The 27,990-nt window shown below is 40.4% G+C and overlaps 1 protein-coding gene across 2 annotated transcripts in view; it reads right to left on the bottom strand.

Annotated features, from left to right (window-relative positions):
• The window catches only part of CNOT7 (CCR4-NOT transcription complex subunit 7), a 31,542-nt gene extending 3,625 nt beyond the window's left edge, over positions 1 to 27,917 (bottom strand). Inside the window, exons 1-6 of one of the 2 annotated variants that reach the window (XM_084625405.1) lie at positions 27,778 to 27,917; positions 26,176 to 26,376; positions 25,479 to 25,672; positions 22,290 to 22,451; positions 7,695 to 7,839; positions 1,647 to 1,757 (exon numbers count right to left, since the gene is read on the bottom strand). In XM_084625405.1, the coding sequence (XP_084481531.1) occupies positions 1,647 to 1,757; positions 7,695 to 7,839; positions 22,290 to 22,451; positions 25,479 to 25,672; positions 26,176 to 26,292 (729 nt within the window). In that variant the 5' untranslated portion in view covers positions 26,293 to 26,376; positions 27,778 to 27,917. Of the gene's footprint in view, positions 1 to 1,646; positions 1,758 to 7,694; positions 7,840 to 22,289; positions 22,452 to 25,478; positions 25,673 to 26,175; positions 26,377 to 27,537; positions 27,560 to 27,777 lie in introns of those variants that run through there. The other variant, XM_084625406.1, reaches the window with a different exon arrangement.
• Positions 27,918 to 27,990: the final 73 nt, after the last annotated feature.

The raw sequence follows: 27,990 nt of genomic DNA, 5'->3' as shown, positions 1-27,990 counted from the left end.
CCTTCATATGGCAACATGGACTTCAGAAGCTACACATCCCAGCATTCAATGCTCCAACTTAACTTGGATTAAGATGTTAAAGATGAGGGTTGCCACTGTCTGAACACTTTTTGCATATTAAATGAGAACCACAAGTCTGTAGCATGTGGCCAGAATACAGACACACTGGTAAAAGAGAAGTTTCTTGTGCCAATGTTTTAACACATGCTCTTGTGTGAAAAATAAATACATTAATGTAATAAAATTACATTAACAGCAACCAATTTCTCCCCCCAGCCACAGAGCAGTCCTAGGGATGTGCAAGAGACTTACAAGATTCATCTTCAGTAAACTGGTACACTAAGTTAACGGATTGCCAGTAACTCAAGGTATGCCACACATTTGTAAAAGCTAGCGTGGACACTCCTCACATCTTAACAAGGCTAGAAATATTTGTGCCTTTACCCTAAGTTGATCCCTAGCTGCCATACGAAGGAGCGCAGCCAAGAAGCTTGGCACATGACTACTGCTGTAGCCATCGAACATGCAGCTGTATTGGCGACATTGAGAGAGGCCTGTAGAGAGAGCTTGGCAATTGTCTGACCTTCTCTTATGAGGACCTGAAGTTGTCCCTCAATTTCTTAGATCTGCTTTTAAATCCAGAGCAGCTCTTTCATTTGGAGGGGACATATATCTGTCCCAGGCAGTGGAGGCAGCCTGAATGTCTGTCACTGAGGGGGAAATATTTATGCCAAGTCTGGCAGGGTTTGAAGCCCTGGCTCTCAGGCATAATCCATACTCGAGACTATGGTTCAAGTCCTGAGAAAAGACAAGGCCCAGATTGGGCAAACAAAGAAGGTGGGGTGGGGGAGGAAGAGCACAAACTTCTAAATAAAAGACAATACCAGAAAGAAGAGAGAAAGATTAAGCGAGAGAGACAGTAAGCTGTGTGTCTAACAGACATGATGCTCTGTCTCAAGGCACAGGCAGTTGAGAAGGACCTGGAGAGGTGACAGGTCTGGTCCTCCCATATACCCTCATACCAGACACAAGGATATCTAGGACGTAGGCATGGATGTGCAGAAAATGCTGATGAAAAGGTGACTGCACTGATGTGAAGCACCCATAGGGACAGAAGAAGGTATGACTTGTGGAAAGAAGAATGTATGACTTGTCAGCTGGAGGAGGTGGTGGTGAACAGAAGCACCGACAGAGTGGCCTGAGCCACCTACTTCAATCTCTCAGAAGACCCAGGGAGTGGACGATAGGTTCAGGTAGCTAGGGCTCCCTGCCGTGGAAGATGAAGGCCCACAGACTACAGGAAGGAACAGCACCAGCAAGGGGAGGAAGGAGGAGAAAGAGAACCGTGTAGAGACATCCCCTCACTAAGTGCACACACAAACCAAAACAAGGAAAGGAAAGGATTTGTTGGTGGTAGATTGTACTTTGCATGGGAATGCCCATCATAGACTCTGCCCTTTGTCACAGAATTGATGCCCTCTCATGCATTTCTCTTACTTCTTCTGAAAATTTGTTATACTGCCACTGGTTTGGTGGGTCAATGGTTCTAGGACATCTCATAAGTGTGAACAGTAGTCAATATTGACTACTAAAGCAGATTACTTTCATCCACATAAACTACAACAGAAAGCAATATGGACACCTACTTCTCTCATTTTGAAAAAGGCCATTCCCGTGAGTAAAGAATCAGATCCTGCCTGATGCTGTGGTCCTATCCTTTCCAGCTCCAACTGCTCTGCGACTTCTTGCAATCCACCCTGAAAAAGGAAGGAGCATTACACAGTCAAAGCGGGGATAATAATTATGAAGTCAGATCATTCAATAGTAGCGCTAGAATTCTGCATAACGAAGTCTATTCAACCACCATTTGTATATATTTAGCTTAGCACAATAGCGGTTATAGTAGAGATATACAACCAGCACACACTTGGAAAAGCCAAGCTTTTCATTCAGGCTTTAAGTATCAAGCACTTTCAAGTATTAATGACTGTCTTAGACCTAATAAGCCTAGGCACACCAGCCAATTAAAGTTGAAGGAATTACTACTGAACAAGGCAATTCCTTCAAGTATTACATTGACTAAACTGAAAGGATAGATGCTGCTGCTGAATGACACTTTCAGAAATCAAGGTCTTTCTTTAAACTCCCTACTTTTCTAATAGGGCTAGAATTTAAACGTGAACAATGGTAATTCAAATATAAAGCAATTTAAGATCCAAATCACTACAAACATGTGCACTCCAACTTGTCTTGAAAGGAATTAGCTTTCATTTAAAAAACACAGTTTTTTCCTTCACTTACCTGCCACCACCTAAGTTCAGGGTTCTGTGCTTCCCCCACAAAACTTCAAAGCATCTAAAGTAGAGGGAATCCAGGAAAATGGTCTACCTTAGGAATTAATGGAGAACCCTGAACCCAGGTGAAGTTGTAAAATTCAAGAGGGGGAAAAAGAACAAAGTGAAAAAGCTAACATTCAACCGACCTTTAACAATGTTTTAATTTGTTTTAACAACTGTCATAAAAGAGTAAATGAAACATCTGTGTAAAAAGTAATGTAAACTGCAGCGTAACCAGGTTAAAGAAGATATTAGATACCATAAGCACACAAAAAACAGGCACTGTGCTATTGAGTGTATTTTTTGAAGAAAACATTTTAAGCCACATCTGTGCTGAAAGCCCCTCGATACACACACACACACACACACACACATAAACAGCCCATGTACAAAAAGGACAGCTTTTAGACACTACGTGTAGCAAGTAAACATAGGGCTCAAAATTGGGAACTGCTCTACAGAGAGTCTCTAATTGTAGGGCATGGTTCATTGGTGGTCTACACATCTTATCTAACAACAGTAAAGTATCCTTCAGTCTTCAAGCAATTTTTCTTCCTGTTAATTGCAGCCCAGTGGGGAACTTGTGACTTCCAGAAGCTTTTTGACCAACTAAGCACAGCGCCTTCATGTCCTTTTACTGGGTGTATTTTTGGTGTAAATTCAACTGAATCAAATTTGGAGAAAATCTCAAAATAGACAAGGTAGTGCATACACACAGAACCAAAGTAAAGCACTAGGAGAAATCAGAGTCTTTAGGGGTTGCAGGCAATGGGGGAAGGTTTGGAACTAATAAATATAAGTCCTACATCCAGGGAGAGAAAACAAATAGCACAATTTACAATATGGGAGGGGAACTAACCAAGCAGCTGTATCCATTTAATCAAACCACGTTTATTTTCATCTTCACTCCTTTACCCTGCCCTAGCACTACTTTTTCATATAACTTCATAACACTACAGTTGCACAGCAGGTGAGAGATTGGGAGGAAAGCTGCCAATGGTATGAGTCCTATCTTGAGAAATGGTCCACAGAATGAAAATGCCCAAAAGACTTTCACGGACAAATAAAAAATAATAATAATAAAAAACACACAACTGAACAAATCAGACTATCCCTACTCCAGTTTCTCCCTAAGATTAGCAGCATCTCCTATAACGATCCCCAAAACAGGTATTGATGAATTCCGCCCATTCATTTTAGTGTCACGAAAGTGATTGTGGTGCTACAAGCAGAAGCAGCCTCTCTGCAGATCAATTCAGCTTTAGACAGGTTAGTGTAATCTTAGCTAAACTGATCCCCTTGGGACAATATAGTTACAGTACGTGCAAGACTACGTTGCGGAGGTTACCACTCTTTAAAGGGTTGTACAACTGGGAGAAAATCAGTTACCTTACAATAATTTTTGAAACACTATACTGCATAGTGAAACTGTGCGTTAGGCAGACTGCTTTGGATCACTACTCTGCCAGCAATAGGTTGAAACTAGGAAGAGCATCAAAATGCTTTTAGCCTGCACTACATTTTTTACATCTGAAAAAAAAAGGAAACCAAAACACAGAAGTAGTCAAAGACAGGAATGAAGCTAGCACAAAGCAAGTTCTTTTTAATATTAAAAAGGGAACATATAGTATTTGAATTCCATTGACCATGTACCATTTTGGGAGATGGAGAAGAGGCTGAGGTGAAATAATGCAAGTTCAAGATTGAACTTTAACAAAGTCAAATTTGGCCCCAAACGCAGGTTGTTCAAAAGAACTATGAATGTTACAGCCAACAAGGATGTTTCCATGAGTAGGTAGTTTGCTTGTTTTTCACATGTTGGATGATTTAAAATAAACTAGTTAGTTTCAATGTCAGGTTCTTATGCCCTAGCACAATTCTGTAGTGTTTGGCTTGCAGATGCCACTTGGGAATTAATAAAGTTTCCATTTGAATTAAAAAAAACAGACAGTGTAAGGTAGTGAAAACTACATTTTAAAAATTATTTTAATTATGTAAGGTGTTAATGTGACAGATAAGAAAATGTGTGGGGTAATTTAAATATTTTATAGCGTGACCATGTCTCTCTGACTTTTGCCATTTTTGCTGGTTTGTGCTACAATCTGAATTTTGCATGCATTTCAACTCACACTATTACCTAACTTCCCCTTTTTAAATAAGCACCATGAGGACAAGGGTAGGAGGGAAGAAGGGGGAAAACCTGAGCTGCTGAATAGACATTTTCAGCAGTTCCCATAGCATTAACATGGATTGCTATTAGAAACATGCCTCATTAAAAACTGGGCTCTCTTAAAACCCACACTCATCCCTTTTAAGCCACATGCCCGCCTGACTAGACAGTAGCTGAAGATCACTTCTCTCATTACTGGGTAGTGATTGCAGTGAGACAGCACACCTACCAATTCTAACTTAGCTTGAATGTCATATGTCTTAAATCTACCTGTTACAAAGAAAAAGAAAAAATGTGGAAATATTACATTCCAACCCCTGCAGTGTGTGTAACACTGATCTAGAAAAAAAATTCAGGACAGGGTAAAAGCATCACCTTTGGTTGTGGATATTGGCCAAAATTTTCCAAAAAGGGTGCCTAAAAGTTTGTCACACCAAATAGTTTACAACTGTTGGAAAAACAAGGGAAACACTGGATCTCTCTGGAGACTAATTATGGGATACAGAGCCTTTCTTCTCTAAGTCACTTTTTTTTTTTTTTAAACTCCAGATTAAGGCAGTGCTGATCAAAAGGTTTTTAATATAACCTTGAGAACCAAAAATGCTTTATAAACTGTAGGTCAAAACATACCCTCCCTCCCCTTAGATATAAATAGCCACAAGAAGGAAAAGAAAAAAATATTTCAAAATATTTCAGATGCATCATTCCTTTGAGACAGACAGGTTAGCAGCTTGGTTTTGTAACCACATCACCACAGATGATGGCCCAAGATCAATGGGGAGCACAAGCCCAACTCCACAAATCTCAGGACATTGGTATAGAGTGTTAACTACTCTGTGCAGCTTGCCAAGCCCCACCCCACCATTAAATTCAGTCAGGATCTACCTGTCTAGTTAAGGTACTTATTTGTCCTCCATTACTGCAGAATCTGAACCTCTCACAATCATTAACGTATTTATCCTCAACATCTCATCAGGCAGGGAGGTATTACTATTCCCATTTCAGAGATGGGAAACTGCAGCTCAGAGGGACTAAGTATCTTGCCTCTGGTCACACAGGCAGTTTATGGCAGAGTAGGGAACTGAATTTGGGTCTCTCAAGTCCCCAGCTAGTGTTCCAACCACTGGACCATTCTTCCTCTTTAGGGAAGAATCTGTATTGCTATTGGTCACCAGGCTACAGCTGCACCATGGTCCCCACTCAAAAGAAGATGGAGAGCAGGAGTAGTGCCGTAGATGAGCAACAGCAAGTGACTATACTCTTTCTGTAGTATTTCTGCTGGAGTCAGGAGGTAATTCTACAGAATGGCTGCAACCACCATCCACACAATTCTGTAGAGCAGGTTTCGGTCCCCAGGGCTGACCATCAGCACCAAAATGTGTCTTAGGAAAATCAAGTGTCTCTAATAAAATGAAGTGACCATCAAGAGTGGCTTGCACCAATCAATAAAGGACCTCAACACAGCAATTCAATTCACTGCAATTTAATAGAGATTTAAACAAAAAAAGCGAAGAAATTCATTTAGGCAACAGTGCATGCAAGTAATTAATGGATTCGGCTTCCAAAGACTCACACCAGCCGTTCTCAGTTTGGGACAGATCAACACAGTTGGCATCATTTCATTGCTGTGGACAGTAATGGGACTGTTTCAGCAATGATGTTTGGAGGAACAGAGTAGTCCCAATCTCTCCCCCTCCTGTCATAATTGGTCTGCAGTTTAGTTGCCATTATCACAAAGCTCTAATGACAGCAGCTGTTAAATTTGTCAACTCCACCCACAAGTCCATAAGGGTGGATTACACATTTAGTACTTGGGACAAAACAACTGTATATAAGCAGCAAAGGTTTTGTTTCAGTCCATGAGGGTGCACAATTTTGTTGACTTCTGCAGTTTTTCCAACTACTTCATTACTTCTCTTGATCCCAATGGAAACCCAGTTTCAATGAGATGGTCCCCAATAAACATTCTTTACTCAGCTGGTGAGGGTTGCTGCTGGGATGCAAAACTCCTGACCAGATACTAGGCTAGTTTGCTTTTCCTGATAGTTGGAAAAGACCATCCCACCCACTCCTCGCCACATCCAGTGCAGACTGAATAGCATAGGAGATGGTGGAAATTATGTTCTTTACTTCAGTCACCAGTAAGATCCTCATTAAAAGATACATGTCCTTTACCTGCATAGCCTCACAAAATTCAAGCTCATCAGCATCGTCTAAATCACTTGCTCAGCATTCTGAGATGAAGAGTAGCATACCATCCCTGTACTCAGGAGGTGGCTGCATTAGTCAGTCAGTCTGTGTCCAGTTTCCACGTATTCTCATTTAGAAAACCCAGAGTGTTCTGTGTCGCCTTCCATCAAAACAGTGAGCCACCTATTGCCTCAGATGAGTTGTGCCCCTTTCATTTCAAAACCAGTCCAGATACGTGGCCTTCTTTGGCAAGCATGGCTGTAACAATCCCAGCAGCATATCTTTTTGATGTCCTTCCCTTCATACATTTGTTTCCAGTTCACATTCATTCTCCAGGCCAATCAAATCTTCTCCAAATTTTATGCCTAATAGAACAAGCCAATTAATAGCCCAACTGGCTTGAGTTGAGAGGTTAGTTTCTAACCCTGTCTATTTTTCTAGAAGTCATGAGTTGGCTCTGAGCATATCTGTCATTGCTCATTTTTGCCTACACGGCGACCAGCAGGTCTAGCCATTCCATCCCTTCACACCAAAGTCACTTTTCACTACACCTTATCATAACTGCCACCCCTCCGTGGATTGAGCAGTGAGGAATGATGCAAGAGTGTGTCATTAATACCCTGCTCACAGAGGCCAAGCCCATCAATTCTAACAGCCTGAGAAGTTAACAGCAAGACGTAACTTCCTCCGAACATGGGTTTATCATTTGGTAGCATGGATCTATGATGCTGCCAATAAATGGGATTGGTTTGTAATTTTTAAATAGCTAGGAGCCACAAGAACAAAAATATGTGCTCCTCCCTGCCGCTTACATTTCATCAATAACTTTTTATATATCAAATAACCATTAGTCTAGTCAACTGTGTGTAACAAATAATACCTTCAAGGTAGAGCTCACTACTGGACAGGGCAGTGAACAGATGCCATATATGTTCTTTCAGTAGGAAAAAATGCCGTCTTAAAAAATTCTTTTCTGAACCAGATATCAAATCATTTACCTTGAGATTTTTGCAGCTCTTCATGAGATACTTCACATCATAAATGACAGGGAAAAACAACCGGAGTATCTCAAAGAAGTCCAGCTCCTCTTCAGGTAAATTAGAGTTAGTCAGGATTTTGATTAGATAGCCAAAGTCATAACCACTGCAAATTAATCACATATACAAAACAAAGTCAGGCAGATAATAAAAAAAATCCTTCTCACCTCCAATGTCAAACCTCCAATTAGTTAAATTTAAATTAAAAACAAAAGATAGGGAGCCGTTTTATATATAAATTTAACCAAAAAAATTTAAGGATCATGTGACTCTTCAAATATTAACAGCCGAGAAACACAGATGTTCTCACTGCAGTTTGCAGAGGACAAGTTTCCACCATCATAAAAACTATCAAAATTGGAATCCATGTTGGCAGTCTCTTCAAGGAGGCCAAATGATGGAATGAACACGAAGACTTTCCTGCAGAAACACTGTCAGGGCAGCATTATGAAGGAGTCACTACTTTGCCACCACTGGACCTATTCTCGGAATGTATAATGGACAGATTTCAAGCTGGCTCTTTTCATATGCATTGAAAGTTTCTAGTGATGAGACGGTAGAAGTTGAAAGTAAATGACTTCTACTGCTGCCAGAACCTAAAGTACATAGAATCATGGATTATTTGCACCCTGAAGAACTTCACCTGCTCTAGTTAAGGCTGCACATAGTTCCCCTTCCTCTGGGTTCTGCAACAATACGAGTTTAGTTTCTGCCTCTACATCTTGTTATTGGAAACCCTTGATATAACTGTTAGATAGTTCACTTACCCATTAGCTGTAAGTTCATGTTGAGAGAATACTATGTTATATACCTATTTTATAGATAGTTGACAGGGGAATTTTCTAAACTAATTTACATAAATAAAAATACATATATTGATTGGGTTAAAGGGCAACGTGTACTGCTGCTGCCTGCTGAGAAAGTCAGACTGTAAGCTCTTCAGGGCAGGAAGTACCTCTTGTATGTCTGGGGCCCTTTTGTGCTGTACTATCTTGACTGGGGCTTTTGTGGACTGTCATGAATATAAAGGGAAGGTTAGCAACTGCCTTACCTGTAAGGGGTTACCTATAAGTAGCTCAGATAAGCTAGCTGGCACCTGACCAAAAGGACCAATAAGAAAAGAAGATACTTTCAAATCAGGGCGGGGGAAGGGTGAGGGGAGAAGAGGATTTGTTTGTTGTTCCCTCTCTGGATGGAGGGAGAAGCCAAGGCAGGTACAACGTCTCCTGAAAACATACCTGCAATAATCCATTTAAATTCACAGAAATTGTAAGTAGGGCAAGGAAATGCGTTGTTATTTTTTGTTTTAGCTTGTGAATTTTCCTATGCTACAGAGGTAGTTTTATGCCTGTTTTTGTAACTGTGGAGCTGAGCCCAGAGGGGAATCCTCTGTGTTTTAAATCTTTTACTACCCTGTAAAGTCACCTTCCATCCTGATTTTGCAGGTGTGATTCTTTTATTTTTTTCTTTATAAATAAATTTCTTCTTCTAAGAACCTGATTGATTTTCAGTGTCCTGAAGACAAAGGGTCTGGTCTGTGCTCACATTGCTAAGGCAATTGGTTGGTATATTAGTCTCAAGCGTCCCCACGAAAGGAGGTAAAGGGGCTGGGGGGGGGGGGGAATATTTTGGAGGAACAGGGATTCCAAGTGACCCTTCTCTGAATTTTTATGTAAATCACTTGGTGGTGGCAACAATACCATCCAAGGACAAGGAAAGGATTTGTGCCTTGGGGAAGTTTTAACCTAAGCTGGTAGAATATAAACTTAGGGGGTCTTTCATGCAGGTCCCCAAATCTATACCCCAGAGTTCAGAATGGGGGGGATGGGACGACCCTGACATGGTGGGAGAAGTAGGATGATAAGGTATCTGGGGTTTTCCTTGGGGTGTAGGTGGGGCCTTGGGGTGCCCCCAGTGGTAAGGTGTTGTCTCGGGTTGCCCCTTCTGATATCTGCTCCAACTGCTACTAGCTTTCTTCTTTTCTGTCATCTCCACCCATTTGGTTCCGATCTACGACTAACTCAAAATCCACAACACAAAAAGCAAACAAGATGCAAATTGGCTGAGGCAGGACTGTTTGTTCGGCTGATACTACTAAACAAGGCTCTAATCTTGTATTATGTTCCTGGACACTGGATGCCCACACCTGCGTGGAGCCCTGATTTCAGATGCAGGACTGGGGCTTTAACTTGCATTATTCATTTCTATCTTGAATGCTATTTTCCCCTGGTTCAAGACGAGTTATGCTCTTTTATAGCATGTGTGTCACCCTATTTATATATTATTGATCATCTTTATGATCTTGCTGTTATACTGCCCAAAGGGAGAAAAAGACTAGAAAATCCTTAACAGCAACACCAGGGAAGAACAGGTCATTTCTTAAAATCCACTAATGGGGAACAAGCGACGGTACAGCTGACTATGGTTCTCCCAAGAGAGTTTCCCATATTCTACCACTGACTCCTTCAAACAACTAGAAATCTGACCCAGCATCTGAGGTTCCCAATGCTGCAGTTGTCCTTTTGCGGCTGCAATCTAAAATTTACAGCAGAAGATTGACTCCTTTGCTCCCTGGCTTGGAAAGGCAGGAGTTTCACCGGAGACCAATAGCATAAAACTACAGAATAGGCAACTTGATTGCTTCACAGGTAGACTTGAGATCATAAAAGCAGCTTCTTTTGCTTACACTAGCAAAATAAAGCATTTAAAAAGAAAATCTTAAAAACCTGGGAAATGACATCAAAAACTGAAGCCTGAGAATGCTCAGAGATTAATGAAAATCGGGCCCCTGTGGAGATTGTAGGTAGCAGTCAGGAATTCACTGAAATAATGCTACAGTTAAGTGTGATCCCCTGTAACAACTGAGGCTGCACCAGAACTCTGCTTCCAATATAGATGGACAGTTATTATACAGTTTAGTATCTGAGCTTTTGTTTTCTCCACAAGCACCCACCCACCCCCTTCTTTTCTTCCCCACACACCCACCCATTACAAAAAGAGTAAAGCAAAGAGGTACTGATTTTGTGCTGAGCGCAGGACAGCTCTAGGTTTTTTGCCACCCCAAGCTCCGAGAGCGCAACTGCCCAAGCCAAAAAAAAAGGATGGCCGGAATGACGCCGCTCCTGGAATTGTGCTGCCCCAAACACATGCTTGCTTTGCTGGTGCCTAGAGCCGGTCCTGGCTGAGCAGGACTAGAGTATCAGGCTTGCAACTTACAGTGTTCATGGATCCTAAGGCTAGAAGGAACCATTATGAATTGATCATCTAGTCTGACCTCTTGTAAAACACAGGCCATAGAACTTCCCCAAAATAAATGATAGAAGTTTGTGGTAGTAGACAAATGGTTTCTTTTAGGTATTCCTGGGGTTTTAGTGATGCAGTTTGTTCCAGGGCCTGCACGTGGTGGGGGAGTGGAGGTGGGGGGGAAATCACAACAGGAGTGTTAACAGTGGAATGCTCAATAATATGGATTACCCCTCCCAGTACATGGACATTTAATCAAACATCTGCTCCTGGACAAGAAACACAAGCTAGTTTTGGTCAGTTCACCACCTGTCAATCTCTCTTGGACATTCAATAAATCTGAAGTATTTAGACACACATTCCCAATTGTGCCATGACAACCACCACAGACTGCATTTCACAAGCCACAGTACAAATTTCAAGCCATCATATAAAATGCCTTTATGCTCCACCACTTATAGAACATTACAATTATCATTCCAGATCAAGCCAATTGTTAGCCTAGCTTGGCACTCCATATCGGACAGTAGCCAGTACTGGACACAGTAGAGAAAGGGGCAAAAAAGACCTCAATGAGCAATTATATAATTACTTGCTCATTAGGGAAGTTTCTTTCAAATATCCGGCAATTAGTGGTTTACATCCTGAAATGAGGGCTTTTATTACTTATATATTTTTTTCCTAGCTAACAAAATTATTCAAAGTTATGATGCTTACAACTAACCACAATCCCTGAAGTTATATGGCAACATGTGCACAAAACCATGTATGTTCAAGGAGCACAGTTAGCTGTAGGCAATTGACCGAGAACCAAAAGTTTCTGAAAAGATGAGAAAAGCCCATATTTTTCTTTCCTTTGCCATTATCTTGGGGGGTGGGGAAGAGTTTAAAATAACCAATTAACTGTGAGTTAAGTGCTTTTCTCAAGCTACCAATAGACATTTTGAGAACTATCAAAAGCTAGATAGGCTGGAAAGGCTTTATCCCATTTTAATAATGGTAAGTTCTATTTCTGCACTAGAAAGTAGCTGCCTACTTGACAGTTTAATTGATCTTCTTAGCAAAATACAGTGGCTACCAAGAATTGCAAGGTTTGGAACATCAGAAGATTCTTGGGGAGCTCACTCATTATACAAGACTTGCTCGAGAGAATTTAACAGAACAACTTTTTTTTCCCCTTACCCTACACAACAGGCATGCACTGAAGTTAAGATTTAAAGGGTAGCTGCACATCAGTCTATACAACTGTTGAGGGAGTCACCATGCAAATGCCCGGACAACTTAACTATCCTCAGAATTAGCATTCAAGCTATTCTATGATTTGACTAGTGTTGTAATTGTCATGCTGAGCACTCATAGCTCTTACTGACCTCAACAGGGGTTTGGGTTTTCAGGATTTTATTTAGGCCCCTTCATTTATCAGAACACTCCACTACCCATCTTTGAAGTTGCTGTCCCTCTTCTGGTTTAGCAAGGTTACTGTGGGAAAACTACAGTATATACAAACTGATAGCCATGGGAAAGCATCCCATATTGGTGGCTGTATGAGCCTCTGGCTGCACAATAGCTTTGTTAGTGCTATGTCAGGATGTCACTGAAGTTGTTAGAAATCCAGAGATAACTTCTTGAATAGTCTTCCTTCAAGCTTATTAAAAATGAGCTTTGAAATAAAGTTGTGTAAAAGTTCCAAAAAGTACTGACTAGGGTGACAGTAAAATTAATTATGCATGAAAGGATGCCAAATGCGCGCACGCAGACATTTTTGCTATGTAAAGCGTTACTTGGAACTACAGTAAGTACAAAATATTTACACAAATAATTTTTGAAGTCAGTAGTGTCCCTTAAAAATGACTAATTTGTTTTGGAGGACCGGATACATTTAACAAACATCACCACCGCAACAACTGAGAATGCCTGTAGTCAACAGAAAACACTGTGATTGTCTACTGTGACAGAGAAGCAGGTTCCAGCTTTGCTCCGTTGAACTCCGAGGTATCTTTGAAAAATCAATTTGCAAAATAGTGAATTCCAAGGAAACAAGATTCCAAGTGAAGATTAAGCTACTGACTCACAGAACATGATCTTGAGAGGTACTAAGCATCCACAACTCCTACTGCAGTAAACGAGAATTGTAGTTGCTCAACATTTCAAAAGACACTAAGAAATGTTTCAGTAAACTTGGAGTGAACACACACACAGACAAACCCCCCCCCATCTCTTTGGATCTACTCTTAAAGAGAATACTTCCCTCCACTGAAAGATAGGAACCACTGGGGGGGGGGGGGGGGGAATCAAGTGAATACCTATTTACAAGTTCTGGTATCCAGAAACTACATACTTTGGAATAAAAGACTGATGGGTGACCCGGTAAGCATGTGTGTAGCAACTTTTATTGTTTTAAACGTCTTCTCTGTAATGCTTTCAACTTAAGAATAAATGTGCTTGCTTAGTAAGAGCTGTGTAGTAACTCATAACTGCTGGCAATTGTTCACAGCCTTCAAAGAGTAAGCAACGAGCAGGTACTGGCACAGACAGACAGTTTGGCTTGCTGGAAATAACAGTGTAGGTAGGCAAATGTGCAGCCTGAGGAAAACAGAAAAAAAAAAAAAAATCGGGGAGGGAGACAAACATGGGGCTTTACCCAAGGGAGGCAATGTCTGAGAGCCAGAGCCAAAAAAACAGTGCCACCACTGACCACAAAGGAGAAATGCAAGTGCAGTTGCTCTGAACTGTGACAGTGGGCAGCACTCAGCACCTCACAAGATCAGGTCTTGAGTATACTTGCTTATACTTAGGTGACTAAAAATTTCCTGACTTAAAGGCTTTGTCTACACTAGACAAGGTTTTCCAAAAAATAACTATTGACAACCCTCCCAATGGGGAGACAAACTTATACCAGCAAAACAGCTCTTTTGCCTGTATAACTTATACCAGTTCCCTAAATGAAATAAGCTTTTCCAGCAAAAAGACTTTTGCCGGTATATCTGTGTCTCCACTAGGGTTTCTGCCAGTATAGCTATGTCAATTAGGGGATGTGATTTTCCCCATACTTCTAACCAACATAGCTATGCCACTTCAGTTTTACTGTAGAGCAGACCAAAGATGATGATGAGATCTACTTTAGGGTCAGTGTTCACTACAAACATAATTGAGTCAGGGGGTTCTCTACAACACAGCTGTCCTCAATCCTGTTGCAACATCCATCCAAGGATTTATGCCAGTTACAGGACACTTAAGACAGACGGCTCCTAGTCACACTATTAGTTGCAAATCATGTTGTAAACAGATCAGGAGACTGGTCTCCTGGTTAGTTGTAGCTGTAATTTAAGAAATATCCAAAGATTAAGTTTCCAATGGCTTCTTTAAAAGTATTGTTCAAAATTCTTTACAGTCTCCTGAAATAGCACCTTCTCAGTATTTAAGAGGTCTCTCCTCACTATTTCTATATTAAATATTCTATATTAATGCCAAAAGACTGATACATATAAGCACAGCAGTTTTGTTGATATCTGTTAAGTGTTCAAAATAAAAGAAACAAATATTAAAATTGTATGCTACCTACATGCTCTTCATCCCCTCTCTCTAGGCACAAAATACACAGACTATTATTCCCTTAACTTCAAAGTCAGTATTATCAACAAATTTAGTATAATAATGGCTTTGCCTCCCTTGTATACACATTTGCACTGGTATGCTTTTGGCTCCATTCTTTGTTAGATTTTTTTTTTTATTCTCTCAATTATTTGAAAATCATGAACAAATAAATACTGAAAAGAGGTTTCTTTTGTTCTCAATTAAGAACAAAGCATCAGTATTTAAGGATGAATAAAGATTCTCCCTATCTTTTTAAAACCCGTACTAACCATTAATTGTGTGTTACCATTGTGTATGGTAAACAAAATAGGACTGTAAAAGAGCTATTTATTCTCAGCTAAGATATTTTTGTCACATTTTTAGGAAGGCTTTGTTCCATTGCCTAGGAGCCAACACTTAAGACAACAAGTTGAGGGCATTTAAACAGCAATAAGTCTTCAAATTCAATGTTGGCTACAAGAGCAAAATTTAGCTTTGGTGCTCAATTGACTATACAAGTCCATTACACAAATGCAAGATTTAAACTCCTATTAACAAGTAGACTTTGTACAGATATTTTTAGAGGCTTCGCGTTTATATTTCCTGTTCCATTCTGTGCTGGAAAATGCATTCATATAATGGAATAAGGAAGAGAGATTCAAAATTTACTTATTGTTGCTACTATAGCTAGGACCTCTTCAAGCTGTTCATTCTAAATCTTAATGATCTGCAGGTGCACAGTGTGGTATTCAGAGTGGATATTCCATGTGGGTGGGCTGAAACTCAGGCTACTAAGTCTCAGGTCATGTCTACACTACAATCTTAAGTCAACCTATGTTAGGTCAATTTTCAGCCACCGCAGTAATTATTGCAATGGCTGATGTCAACACTACCCTCCTTCTATCAGTGCTGTGTACCCTCACGTGGAGCGCTTCCACCAACTGAAGAGGAGCAGTGTGGGTGGATTAGAGCCAGGGCTCTCAGCTCCATGCAGCTCCCCACCAGGAGCCCAGTTGCCTCCCGGGCTTCTCGCCTCCCCGTTCCCAGCCGGAAGCAGGGGGGCAGCCACCCAAGACTTATTGCCCCAAGCCAGAAGATTTGCACCCCGCATCCAGTCAGCTGCTCTGCTCCCAGCGGGGAGCGAGGAGCTGGGACCCTAGGAAGTACCAAGGCTCCCACTGCGGAGTGCGGAGCCTGAGTGGCAGCCTGGCTTGAAGCGGAGACCAGGCAGCAGCCCAGTTGGGGAGCCAGCTTTCTTGTCAATTTCACGGCTCAGTGGAGCCATAAAATTGACAAAGACAGCTAACAGCCCGGGTAGGGAACGTGGTGTCTACAAAGACACTGAGTCACCCTAACTATACTGACATAAGCGGAGGTGCAGTTATTATGTCGGTTTAGTAGGGCACTTACATCAGCAGAAGCAAAGCTGTAGTGTACACACTGACCTAGTTAGGTGAACATAAGCTGCTTTATGTCAACCTAACTCTTAGCATAGACCAAGCTTCAGTCTTAGCTGAGGAGGCAATTTAAAGAAAAATGGTTCTGTGGCTAGAAAATTATTAGAAGCTGCTCATATAATTTTTTTCAAACTGCATGATTATCTATAAACACTGATATCTAAAACATTATCCACTCAATTTTAAAAATATTTTCCCAAATTGGAAAAAACATTGATTTTCATTACTACTTGTGCACATGTTGCACAAAAAGAAGAGAAAGCACTATCTGCTGGATCAGGAGGAGTCTTAAGACCTTTCTTCCCAGCTCTGAACTTCAGTTTTCCCATCTATAAAATGGGGTTAGCACTATTTCTCTAAAACAAGAGCTGCATGTACTTAGGTATCATGAATATTTTACCTGATCATTACGGAAAATTTCTATTATGCAACAATGCATTCTATTGGCATCTGAACAGGCACAAGAAATTCTAAACTGACTCTCAAGAATATCCTTTACTTTCTAATTTGTCATCCACAGTTTCAATCTGTTTAAAACTTGAATATAGCAGTGAGCAAGTTTGCATAGACTACTGTCAAACAGCACACAAATGAAATACAAGTCAAATATAGCTAGTCAACAAACCACAGCCTACTGAACCCCCACAATTCTATAATCATAGCGCATCCAGTGTGATAGATACAGATTTCAGAACTTTCGCAACTTGCAGCTACTTGGAACTCAACAGCTATTGGCTGTTCTGGCACCACAGTGGCCTCTAGTGGGCAAAAGGCAGAACTGCAGCACTTCTGGGGCAGAATGTATTTTCTGTGGGGGAAAAAATTTGCACGCGCGTGCAGTGGAACAGAATTCCCCCAGGAGTAGAAATGCATCACAGCACCCGGCCCGCAGAGCCAGGTTAGGACAGAGTAGGAGACATGGTGCTGCTGGGGGTTAGGTGTCACAGACTGGGGCTCAGAATGGCTAGTGGGGGACACAGATTGGGGCAGGGGCTCAGGAGCTAGTGGGGTGACAGCGTTGAGTCAGGGGCTGAATGGGAGTGGGGGTACATGGCCACATGGGGAGGAGGCTGCAAACACCCATCAGGATGGGGGGTGCAGGGACAGGGGCAGATGTGCCTGACTGAATGGGAGAGGCTTGGGATCAGCTGGGGTCTGCATGGGGTAGGCTCTCCAACTCCCTAACAATCCTGTCCCTCACCCCAAAAATCTGTTCTGTACTTCTCCCACACACACCCAGCAACCCTCCAGGTTCACTCCAGGCTCCTTCCCTCTCCCTCAGTTCCTCCATTACCCCTGACACTCCCAAGTCTTTGCACTGCTTCTGACGAGAGCAGGAAATACAGTTCTGTATTGTAAATTAAATGCGCTACTCAAAAGTTCTGTATTAATATGCCTAGTAAGGAATCTATTTGTCCAAAAAAAAAAATTACCAGATTTTTTTTAAATCTGTATTGTTACTGACATACTTGCTGACAGATATTTTGAAATAAATTACCAAAATAATTGAAACTGGCATGATTATATTGTGTTCTTTTGACAAACAACATATGCAGAATATTGTAGAATTTTAAAATATCATGAGCAGAATTTTTAATTTTTTGGTGCAGAATTTCCCCAGGAGTAACTTACATTCAGGAGTGAACCAGTTCTTACCACGGACACTCAATCTAGCAGGCATCTTAAGCTGAAAAATCTTCTTATCCCCCTCTGGCCACTGGGAAAAAAAAGAATTCTCTCTATTCACTCCCCCTACCACTCTATCAGGGTGGATAAAAATCAATGATTTTTTTGAAAAAATGCTTTTTGAGGAAAAAAACCTATCTAAAGATAGTTTTAATTAAGACACATTATAGCTCAAAGATATCTCACCATGGAATAGGGATTATAAATTCTAATTCTGTAGTGTGAGACAATATATTCATGTAATGTTTAAAAAAAGTTTGTAAGCAAGTTCCAATAGTTCATGGATTACGGACCCAATCTTATGGGGTCCCAGAGGCTTCTGTATAGATTATTTAAGTTAATCTTTCTATCTACCCAATGGGGCTCAGTCTAGAAGATACTATCAGAGATGCTTAGTTTTGCAGTTCTCGAACTGTGGATTTGTGTTGCTAGAGATAACATGCTTGTTAACAGGAAAAAGGTTTTTAAATAAATAATATATAGAGGCGAGAAACAACAGAGCTCATCCCTATTGTCCCTCTGCAAATCTGTGTACAGTGTCAATCCTTTACCTCTCTCTAAAAGTACAAAGTTTCAAAAAGTTTAATGAATAGAAGATTGTTGGGGGCAGAATAGATCTGGACAAGGAGAAGAAGTCTGGACATAAATGTGAGAAGGGAGGGACAGCAGTAGAAAGAAAGGTGAAACTGTTTGAGCAGCATATTCCAGAAGTCTTGAGGTCTTTCTGAGTGTAGCCTTCATTGATCTGAGATCTACCATACCATTCTCTCACTAGAAGGGAAAACCTATAATGCCAGCAGGCAGTAAAAGAGACCTAGTTTGGGAATATTTTAATGAAGTTCCTCTACCTGTGGGTAAGACAGGCATGTGTGCAAAATGCAAACAGTGCAACAAAGAAATGCAAGGCCTGGATGCCCAAATTAAACAACATCATGAGAAGTGTTCTTTCTCAGGAGGATGCTGCGTTGAAGATGATGAAAGGAACACGTCTGATCATGCAGGATCTTCAGGTTGGTAAATATTTTTTATTTCATACTTCTTTCTTAAGGACTGCCTGTCTTCCTTCTGGACTATTCTTGAATTCTCATGTTTGAGCAAAAAATATAGTTGTTCCTCTATGGTACTATCATTTTAGATGCAGTTGTGGTAAAAAAATAAATAGGCAGATCTTCCTTTTACAATTTCACCTTTAAAGTAGTACTGAGTGTTAGTGAATGCAATGAGTAATACTAAATGAGCAGTATGTTAATAATAGAATAACTGCACTGACATTTTGTTTAGGAGAATCCATCCTCAACATACAGGATTCTGAAGAATATCCACCTTCAAGATCACCATCATTTTCTACAGTTTCGGAGTTATCTGCCAATTATAGTGTTTCAGTCACATCATGTATGTCACATAGCCACAATATATCACCTGTAGCAAAAATAAAAAAAAACCTCCATCCAAAAACAACCATAGATAAGTTTGTGATAAGAACCAGCAGATTACAAAAAAGGTAACTGATGAAAAAATTGCCCCGTTTGCTTATGCAACAAACTCTTCTTTCCGCGTGACTGAAAACCCACAATTCATTAACTTGGTTCAGACATTAAGACCAGGATACAGTCCACCCAACAGAGCAGATGTCGCAGGCAAATTGCTGCATAAAGTGTATGAAAGAGAAATTGAGCAGCGTGCAAAAGGTCTAGAGGATGAAATTGTTAACCTGAGTCTTGATAGGTAGAGCAATGTCCACAATGATCCTGTTGTATGTGCTTGTGTGACAACAGAAGAGAAGGTCTTCCTTACAGAAACAATTGATACATCAGGAAATGCATGCACAGCAGAACACTTAGAAGAAGTAGCAGTAAAAGCTAAAACAAACTGGAAAAAAATTCAAATGTCTAGTACACAGCTTGGTCACAGACAATGCTGCAAATGTATCCAAGAAATTATTTACAAGAGTGAAGAGAGCCCTAAGCTAATAACATACAGTTACAGTGCTCATTTAATGCACCTCCTAACCAAAGACTTCAGTGTTCCAAAAATAAAGGCTAATGTTGTTAAAATTGCAAAATACTTCTGTAACAACCACTTTGCAGCAGCTGCTGCGAAAAAAGCATGAGGAAACAAGCTAACCCTCCCACAAGATGTGTGATGGAACTCAGTAGCGGACTGGTTCGATCAAGAACTGGCCTAATCTGATGACAGTGTGTGAACAAAATAGTGAAAAAACAGATGGCACTGTCACAGCCAAAGTTCTCAACTTTGGGCTTAAGAGAAATGTTGAACACATGCCGAGTGCCCTGAAGCCTATTTCTGTAGCCTTGAACAAAATGCAGGGAAATAGCTGACTCTGTTGAAATGTGGAAGGAAATGAGTGAGATCTTAAAAAGAGAAATATGCAATGACAGAGTTAAATTACAAGCATTAACAAAACAAATGGGACAAGCACTATCTCCAGCTCATTTTCTTGCAAATATTCTCAATACTCGGTACTAGGGTCAAACCTTAACTGCTGAAGAAGAGGAGTTGGCTACGACATGGACATCCAGCAATCATCCCTCCATAATGCCAACTACAATAAACTTCAGAGCTAAGGGTGAACCATTCAAGAAATATGTTTGCTGATGATGTTTTAAAAAAATTTCACATCAGTGAACTAGTGGAAGTCACTTAAGCACTTGGATTCAGAGACTGTTGAAGTGATAATCTCACTTTTAAACAGCAGTAGCTTCTTCTGCCAGTGTAGAAAGAATATTTTCTTCCTTTGGACGAATTCATTCCAAATTGAGAAATCATTTGGAACCTGAAAAAGCCGGAAAGCTTGTTTTTCTTTTCCAGATGATGAACAAACAGGAAAATGAAGGTGAAGATGACTGAGTTAGCTGCAGAAGCCAATATTTTATGTTTCTCATATTGACTTGGCTGACAGAGTCGATTTAATTTTTGTTTTGTTTTTTAAATACTTCCTTTAAACTATTTTAGTAAAAACAATTTTAACAAAAGCAAACCTGATTTTAAAAACCTTGAATGTTTAACTAAATTCAAAAATTCATATGCTTGTTTTGTTAAAATATTATGTTTGCTGTTGAAGAAAAAAAATCCAGAATACATTAACGTTGTTGTTTTAGTTAAATAAAACAATTTAAATGTCTGTTTGGTGATGTTCTGGCAAGAAAATCCTCCAAATATTAATGATTAACCTGTTGAATTGGAGATAGTTCACCTCCCAATGACTTCATAAATATCTGCTTCAATTACCTTTGGTAAATGAAATAACCAAACAATCATTCATTTTCTGATATAGCTGTAAAACTAATCAGAAAATTTTTTTAAAATAAATCACTTTAAAAATGTATAGCGTGTACCTTCTAAAAATGAAGCCTACATCTATCTCTGAGTTGGGAAGAATATGGATTAAGGTTATAACAATCAACAAGAATGCACTTTTATGTAGAAATCCACGATTAAATCAAGTCTTCCTCACTAGTGATTTAAATCAAATCCACCCTGCTATATATTCACTTCCACCTCATTATAGAAGAATGGAATTTGAAACCTGATTACAGTCACTTCCGAACTAAAGAAACCAAACAAAACAAAACTCAGTCACGGATCTCTTCATTTATATGCACTGTGTGTACACACACACACAGACACACACCCCTCCCTTTCATCTCGTTGAGAAATAATGTCTCTTCAATAAGCTAAGCACACCAAGTAGTAAGAACTTTCTTCCACAAGACAGCCCAAAGCATGTGTGCAGAAAGAAGTGTTTCATGTAAAACTTTCATAACACTAAGCATGGTAAAATGGGAGGAGCACTCTTCAAACATCACTTTTCCTGGGCACACAATCCTCAGTCTTCCCCTTTTTTGGCTCAGCTAAAAACATCCCAAAAAAGGCTGATTGCTGCAACTGAGTTAATAACTGTCATCCTAAATAACATATGTCCAAAATAATAATTCACAAGGAATTAGTTCTTTTAGAGAGGCCACATGCTCTCAGCCAAGAACATAAAGGTGTCTACTTTAAAAAAAAAAAAGTGTTTAAGTAGTTGAGAGTGTCCTACATAAGAACAAGATACGTTTTTCAAAGTCATCTGAAAGTTTTGTTTTTTGTGCATTTAATATGACATGTTCATGTTTTTCCTGCCAGCATTATTAAAGTCTTCAGGGCTGTACTGAGGTGTCCATCCCCCCCAAACAATGTTAAGCAACTATTTTCAGTTTTCCAATTACTTGACTAGCTAGCATACACAAGGAGAGTTATGTATTTGTTTTCTCCCTTGACCTGGGAAACTGTCAAAGCAAAACAAATAGAAAGATACAGTGCTCCCTTTCTATAAGGCTGCTCCTGAAAACCAATGTTTTTGTATCTTGTTACAAGACACAGGTCATTAGTTTCTAAATGAACTACTGTGAAGTTGGAAGCCCAGATCCTAAGAATAACATTAACAAAGCATTTTAAATTATTTCACTATACCCTGAACTAATTCAGCACTAGATGTACAGCTTAAAATGCACAGGCCAATCATTTTTAAGTCTGGCATCAGAATAGATGATTAAGAAATGGCCAACTCAAATATTACTGTAGGTGCAGTATTTACCTATGAAAGGAAAGCCATTTGACTCCTTCACACAGCACTACTCCCGATGTCATAAGAAGTTCTGCAAAATACTGAGTCTCAATTCCTTCTTCCTCATGCTTTTTAAACTGGATACCAGATGTTGTTAGTAGTTCTATGGAGTCCTGGGCATACATGTCCTCCCTAGGATGAGAGATATAAGTAACACAACATTCAGATCCACACAAAGACCACAACCTCAATATCAAGTTTATAATTAAAAGCCAGCACAGAATGCTGTGTATACTTGGAACCTTTTGCCCATTGTTTCAACAGGCAACGTTAAAATACATTTAACAATTTAGACTCCATTTTGTAAGTATTCACAGTTAAATATATACATATCTGAAAACCATGCACTTAGAGTTGATTGTTTTATAATCACCAATTTTTTACACAGTATTGACTAAGCAGTTTTAACATTATCCTCAATCCCATTAGAAGATAAAATTCAGGAATGTTTAAAGAAAATAGCAAAGAAATTGAACCAAGCTCTCTAGGGATCGACATAGGACTATTTTCTTATATTAATCATAGATATTTGGCAGAAGACTGGTTGTTCAGACAAGATTATAAACTCTTCCTTCTCATAACCAAACTACTTTCCCTAATGTCTGGGGCCCTACCAAATTCACGGCCAGGAAAAACACATCATGGACTGTGAAATCTGGTCTCCCCCCATGAAAACTGATCTTTTGTGCGCTTTTACCCTATACTATACAGATTTCACAGAGGAGACCAGCGTTTCTCAAATTGGAGGTCCTGACCAAAAAGGGAGTTGCAGGGAGGTCACAAGGTTATTTGGGGGTGCAGGGTCCAGTGTTGCCACCCTTACTTCTGCACGGTCTTCAGATCTGGGTGGCTGGAGAGCAGTGGCTGTTAGCCGGGCACCCAGCTCTGAAGGCAGTGCCCCTCCAGCAGCAGCGCAGAAGTAAGGTGGCCAAACCATACCACACCACCCTTACTTCAGCGCTGCTGCTGCTGGCTCTGCCTTCAGAGCTGGGCTCCCGGCCAGCAGCCACTGCTCTCCACCTGCCCAGCTCTGAAGGCAGAGCCGCCGCCTGCAGCAGCACAGAAGTAAGAGTGGCATGGTATGGTTTGGCCACCTTACTTCTGCGCTGCTGCTGGAGGGGCACTGCCTTCAGAGCTGGGTGCCCAGCTAACAGCCGCTGCTCTCCAGCCGCCCAGATCTGAAGGCAGTGCAGAAGTAAGCGTGGGGGGAGTAGCAGTACCGCAACGCGCTCCTGCCCCAATAACCTTGCGACCCCCCCACAAGTCCTTTATGGGTCAAGACCCCTACAATTACAACACTCTGAAATTTCAGATTTAAATAGCTGAAATCATGAAATTTACTATTTTTTAAATCCTATGACTGTGAAATTGATCAGAATGGACTGTGAACATGGTTGGGCCCTACTAACGTAGTAAGAATGGATTTCAACCAAGATATATTATTCACTCCAATACTTTAATCAAGGAAATTAAAAGTTGAGATACACCCTAAATATTTAGGAAATTTATTTTCCCTTGCAAAAATTTCAGTGACGCTATTACTAGACACAAAACAAGTAAGAAAGAGACAAGCTGAGCATATTGATTTTGAGACACTGGAAGGGCTAGGGAGGGAAGATTACTCAGGGAAAATTCCTTCCCTGCTTCTCCCAGGTCTGAAGTTATAAATCTTGACTTTTTTCTCTCCTCCTATTGATCAGTGTAATAATGAGATTAAAAAAACCTAAACAACTTCTAGTTTGCTGGATATATATTCACTAATGATGCATAGTAAGAAGAGGGAATACTATTGCCAATACTATGTATTTCAGAGGGTACCCATAAAAAAAACTTTATACATTTAGGTAGGTCCTGTACAACACTTATCATTGTGGTAAATGAGACCCATACAGATCTTTATATATTTAATATTCCACTGCTGTACAAGTCCACCAAACAAAGACTACCAGCACAGGAGACTGGGAGAGAAGCAAATCCTTAACTGTAGCTAAAACCAACCAACAACATTCTTTTAGTTATTAACTTCTGGGGCCTAATGAAGCCAACCGGGTTCCCTATTCAGGTAACCAACCACATTTTGGTCTCTAAACAAACATGAGTATAGCTTTGTTCTTTCACTGGCTTGTCCTTCGAAGACTTACTCATGTAAGTCAACATTCTAGCAACTGCTGATGTCAAGTTTGGAATCTCCCCCAATTGTCTCTTAATTTCTCATTCCTCTTCTGCTATTTCTCTAATTATTATTTCACTCTGTAAATTGCTTTGATACATTACGAATGAATGACACTATATAAGAATGGGCCGCTCCAAATCAGATCTTATAAACATTAGATGTCATTGCCTATGCTGTACTTGTGTAGAAGACGACTTTGGTGTCCTATGTTCAGTTAAAAAAATCCTAATCCATTACTTACACAAGTGCATGTCAAAAAAAAATCTAATTTTAATGAGCAGGAAGTGAATGTAATATTCAGGATTAAATTTTATTCATAAAATCCAGAAATTTCCTTCTGAACTGTAAAAAGCTTACTTGTTTTCTTTCGACTAACCAAGTTTGGGCTGAAAGTTCAAGATCTTGTTCTACATCCTACACAACTTCTGTTGGCAACAAAAATGAAGTTCTCTCTCCTAACACTCTTTTTTTAAAAAAAAATCCTTGTCTGGTTTCTCTCAACTTAATGGTTTTGCGATATCATGCTACATACTAAGAAAGATTCCTTTTACAGTATATTTCACATTATTAGCACCATCAGAAATTAGACAATCTAGAAGCAAAGAATTTAGGCAGAACTACTTTAGTTGAAGGCTAAAAATGCATATGAAAGAAATACAGGATAAATCTTCAAGGGGCTGAGTGCCTTCAACTCCCAGCTCAGCCCCTCACATGACTGACCCTTAAGTTACACAGATGATAGAGCAGAATATATAAAAGGAAAATACAGGAATGTGGGACTAAAACCAAGAAAGCAGAAGTCCATTTGCCTGAATGGCCTTTTCTTGTCTCTAAAGTGTCTTATACTCAAAGTAGAAAGGACCATAACATCAGTCCTTTGAGATTTTAAATAAATACTGTGCAAGTAATAATAACAACAACATGCTTGGGTGTAAAAAAAACAAACAAAAAAAACCCAACAGTAATAAGATTTTATCACCACTTACGTTAAATTAAATTTAAAATTAAATTGCCAAGTTGAAGTTCCTGGAGGGTATTCTCCTTGCTCATTCATAAATGTCAGTCCTAGCTGAATTATCTTTAGCAAGTCTACATTACAGCGCAGCAGTTGGTACTGATAGTCCGCATTGCTTCTGAATTCTCCAATAGGCCTTGCAACTACACCTGGAAACTCTGTGTCCTGTAAAAAATAAGTTTACAGCTTCAACAAAAGAGATACAACTTATCTGCAGCCCACCCACTCCAAATATAAATATTTAAACAGCATTTTTCCAAACACTTAACATTATAACTCTCACTGAAAATATGGTATATGGCTGTATTATTTACAAAAAAAAAAAGAAAAAAAGGGATGAACATTACAATCACCACAATAGACTACCTGGAGCGATAATTCAGACTTTCCATGGTCTTCAATGGATTCTGGATCCAGCCATTTAAAAAGACTAATTTCTTGTCACTGAGAAAACTTGTATACAGTGTTGTCGTAACAATAGTGGTCCCAGAATATTAGAGAGACAAGGTAGGTGAGGTAATATCCTTTATTGGACTAACTTCTACTGGTGCGAGAGACAAGCTTTCGAGCTTACTCAGCTGTGTGTCTCTATAAGATATTACCTCACCCAGTGAGAAAACATGACAAGACCACGTAGTACACTAAATAGGGATCTGTCATAGACATACCATGGCAACATAATTATACTTCCGTATAACTTGACGAATTTTCTTCATTTCTTCATCCAGGTTACAAGCCCAAACTTCACAAATTCTTTGGCTATGATCTACTGTAGCTGCTGGCATAGTGGGGGGGGATTTAGATACCAGGCATCAAAGAGTTATACTTGATTGAGGGTCAGTTTCATAAAATAGATTTTATTTGTTTACCTAAAAGACAAGAACATAAATACAAATTTTGATTCCCAATGATTTGAAAAAGAATGCTTCCTTAAATTTCAGAGCAAGATCCAACAGTTTTCCTGAAACTCAAATGAAAGAAAAAGTTAGTCACTGAAAGCTTATGAACATGGTACTATTCAATAGTTACATTAGCAATTTGGATAAAGGAGTGGATAGTAGGCTTATAAAATTTGCAGACGATACCACACTGGGAGGGGTTGCAAGCACTTTGGAGGACAGGATTAAAATTCAAAACAACCTTAACTAATTAGAGAATTGGTCTGAACTCAAGATGAAATTCAGTAAAGATAAGTATAAGGTATTTCACTTATGAAGGAAAAATCAAATGCACAAATACAAAATAGGGAATAACTGGCTAGGCAGAAGTACTGCTGAAAAGAATCTGGGAGAGTAGTGGATCACAAACTGAGTGATATGAGTCAACAATGTGACCCAGTTGCTAAAAAAGCTAGCATCATTCTGGAGTGTATTAACAAGTGCACTGTACATAAGAAATGGGAGCTAATGTCCCACTCTGCTTGGTGCTGGTGAGGGCTCAGCTGAGTCCTGTGTACAATTCTGGGAGCCACACTTTAGGAAAGATGTGGACAAGTAAAAAAGAGTCCAGAGAATAGCAACAAATGTGATAAAAGAATTAGAAAAACCTGACTCATGAGGAAAGGTTTTAAAAAACCTGGACCTATTTAATCTTGAGAAAAGACGACTGATGGGGTACCTGATAACAGTCTTCAAATATGTTAAGGGCTGTTATAAACAGGACGTCTACTGATGACAGAACAAAAAGTAATGGGCTTAATCTGCAGCAAGAAACATGTTGGTAAGATATTAGGAAATACTTTCTAACTATAATGGTAGTTGACCTGTGGTCCAGCCTTTCAAGGAAGGTTGCATAAGCCTCATCATTGGAGGTTTTAAAGAACAGTTTGGACTGTCAGGGATGGTCTAGCTTACTTGGTGCTGCCTCAGCGCTGGGGGCTGGACTAGATCTCGAGAGAGACCTTTCAGCCCTACAGCTCAGTGAGTCTAAAAAATGGCATCCTACTGAAAGACAGGCAGAAGTTTCATAAAAACAGACAGAAGTTTCATAACCCCCACTGTCCGTGATCCACCCTCCCCAAGGGCAGCTACCTTCAGCCCACACGGAGCACGGCGCGGGTCAGGGGCTGCAGCGCCTGGTGCCGCGGGACCCAAACCGCAAGCAGAGGCCGCTCCGCCCATGGGAACTGAAAACCGAGAGCGGCGCGCGCCCCACGGGGACCGGAGGAGCCCCCAGGCCGCACCCCTCAGCCCGGCTCCACCGCCTAAAAACCTCCCGCCCGAATCCCCACGGCCCACCACGCCCGGAAGCCAGGCCCCTCCCGCTCTCACCTACTCCGGGCTCACACGGGCTGGGCGGAGCCGGGCCTGGGGTGGGGGTGGGGGTGGGTCTGCCTGGGACCCGGCAGCGGCGGCGGAGGCGGCCCCAGAATAGCGAGTCGCACCGAGAAGCGCAGAACCTGCCGCCCCCACCGCACAAAGCCATTACATCATCTCCGCGCGCCGCGCCCTGACCTTTCAATTCTGACCCCTGACCCCGGGCGG

This window comes from Lepidochelys olivacea (genome assembly GCF_965140295.1).
Source record: "Lepidochelys olivacea isolate rLepOli2 genome assembly, chromosome: 4".
In the NCBI taxonomy this organism is placed as follows: Eukaryota; Metazoa; Chordata; order Testudines; family Cheloniidae; genus Lepidochelys; species Lepidochelys olivacea.
This window is presented reverse-complemented; position numbering and strand designations above follow the sequence as displayed.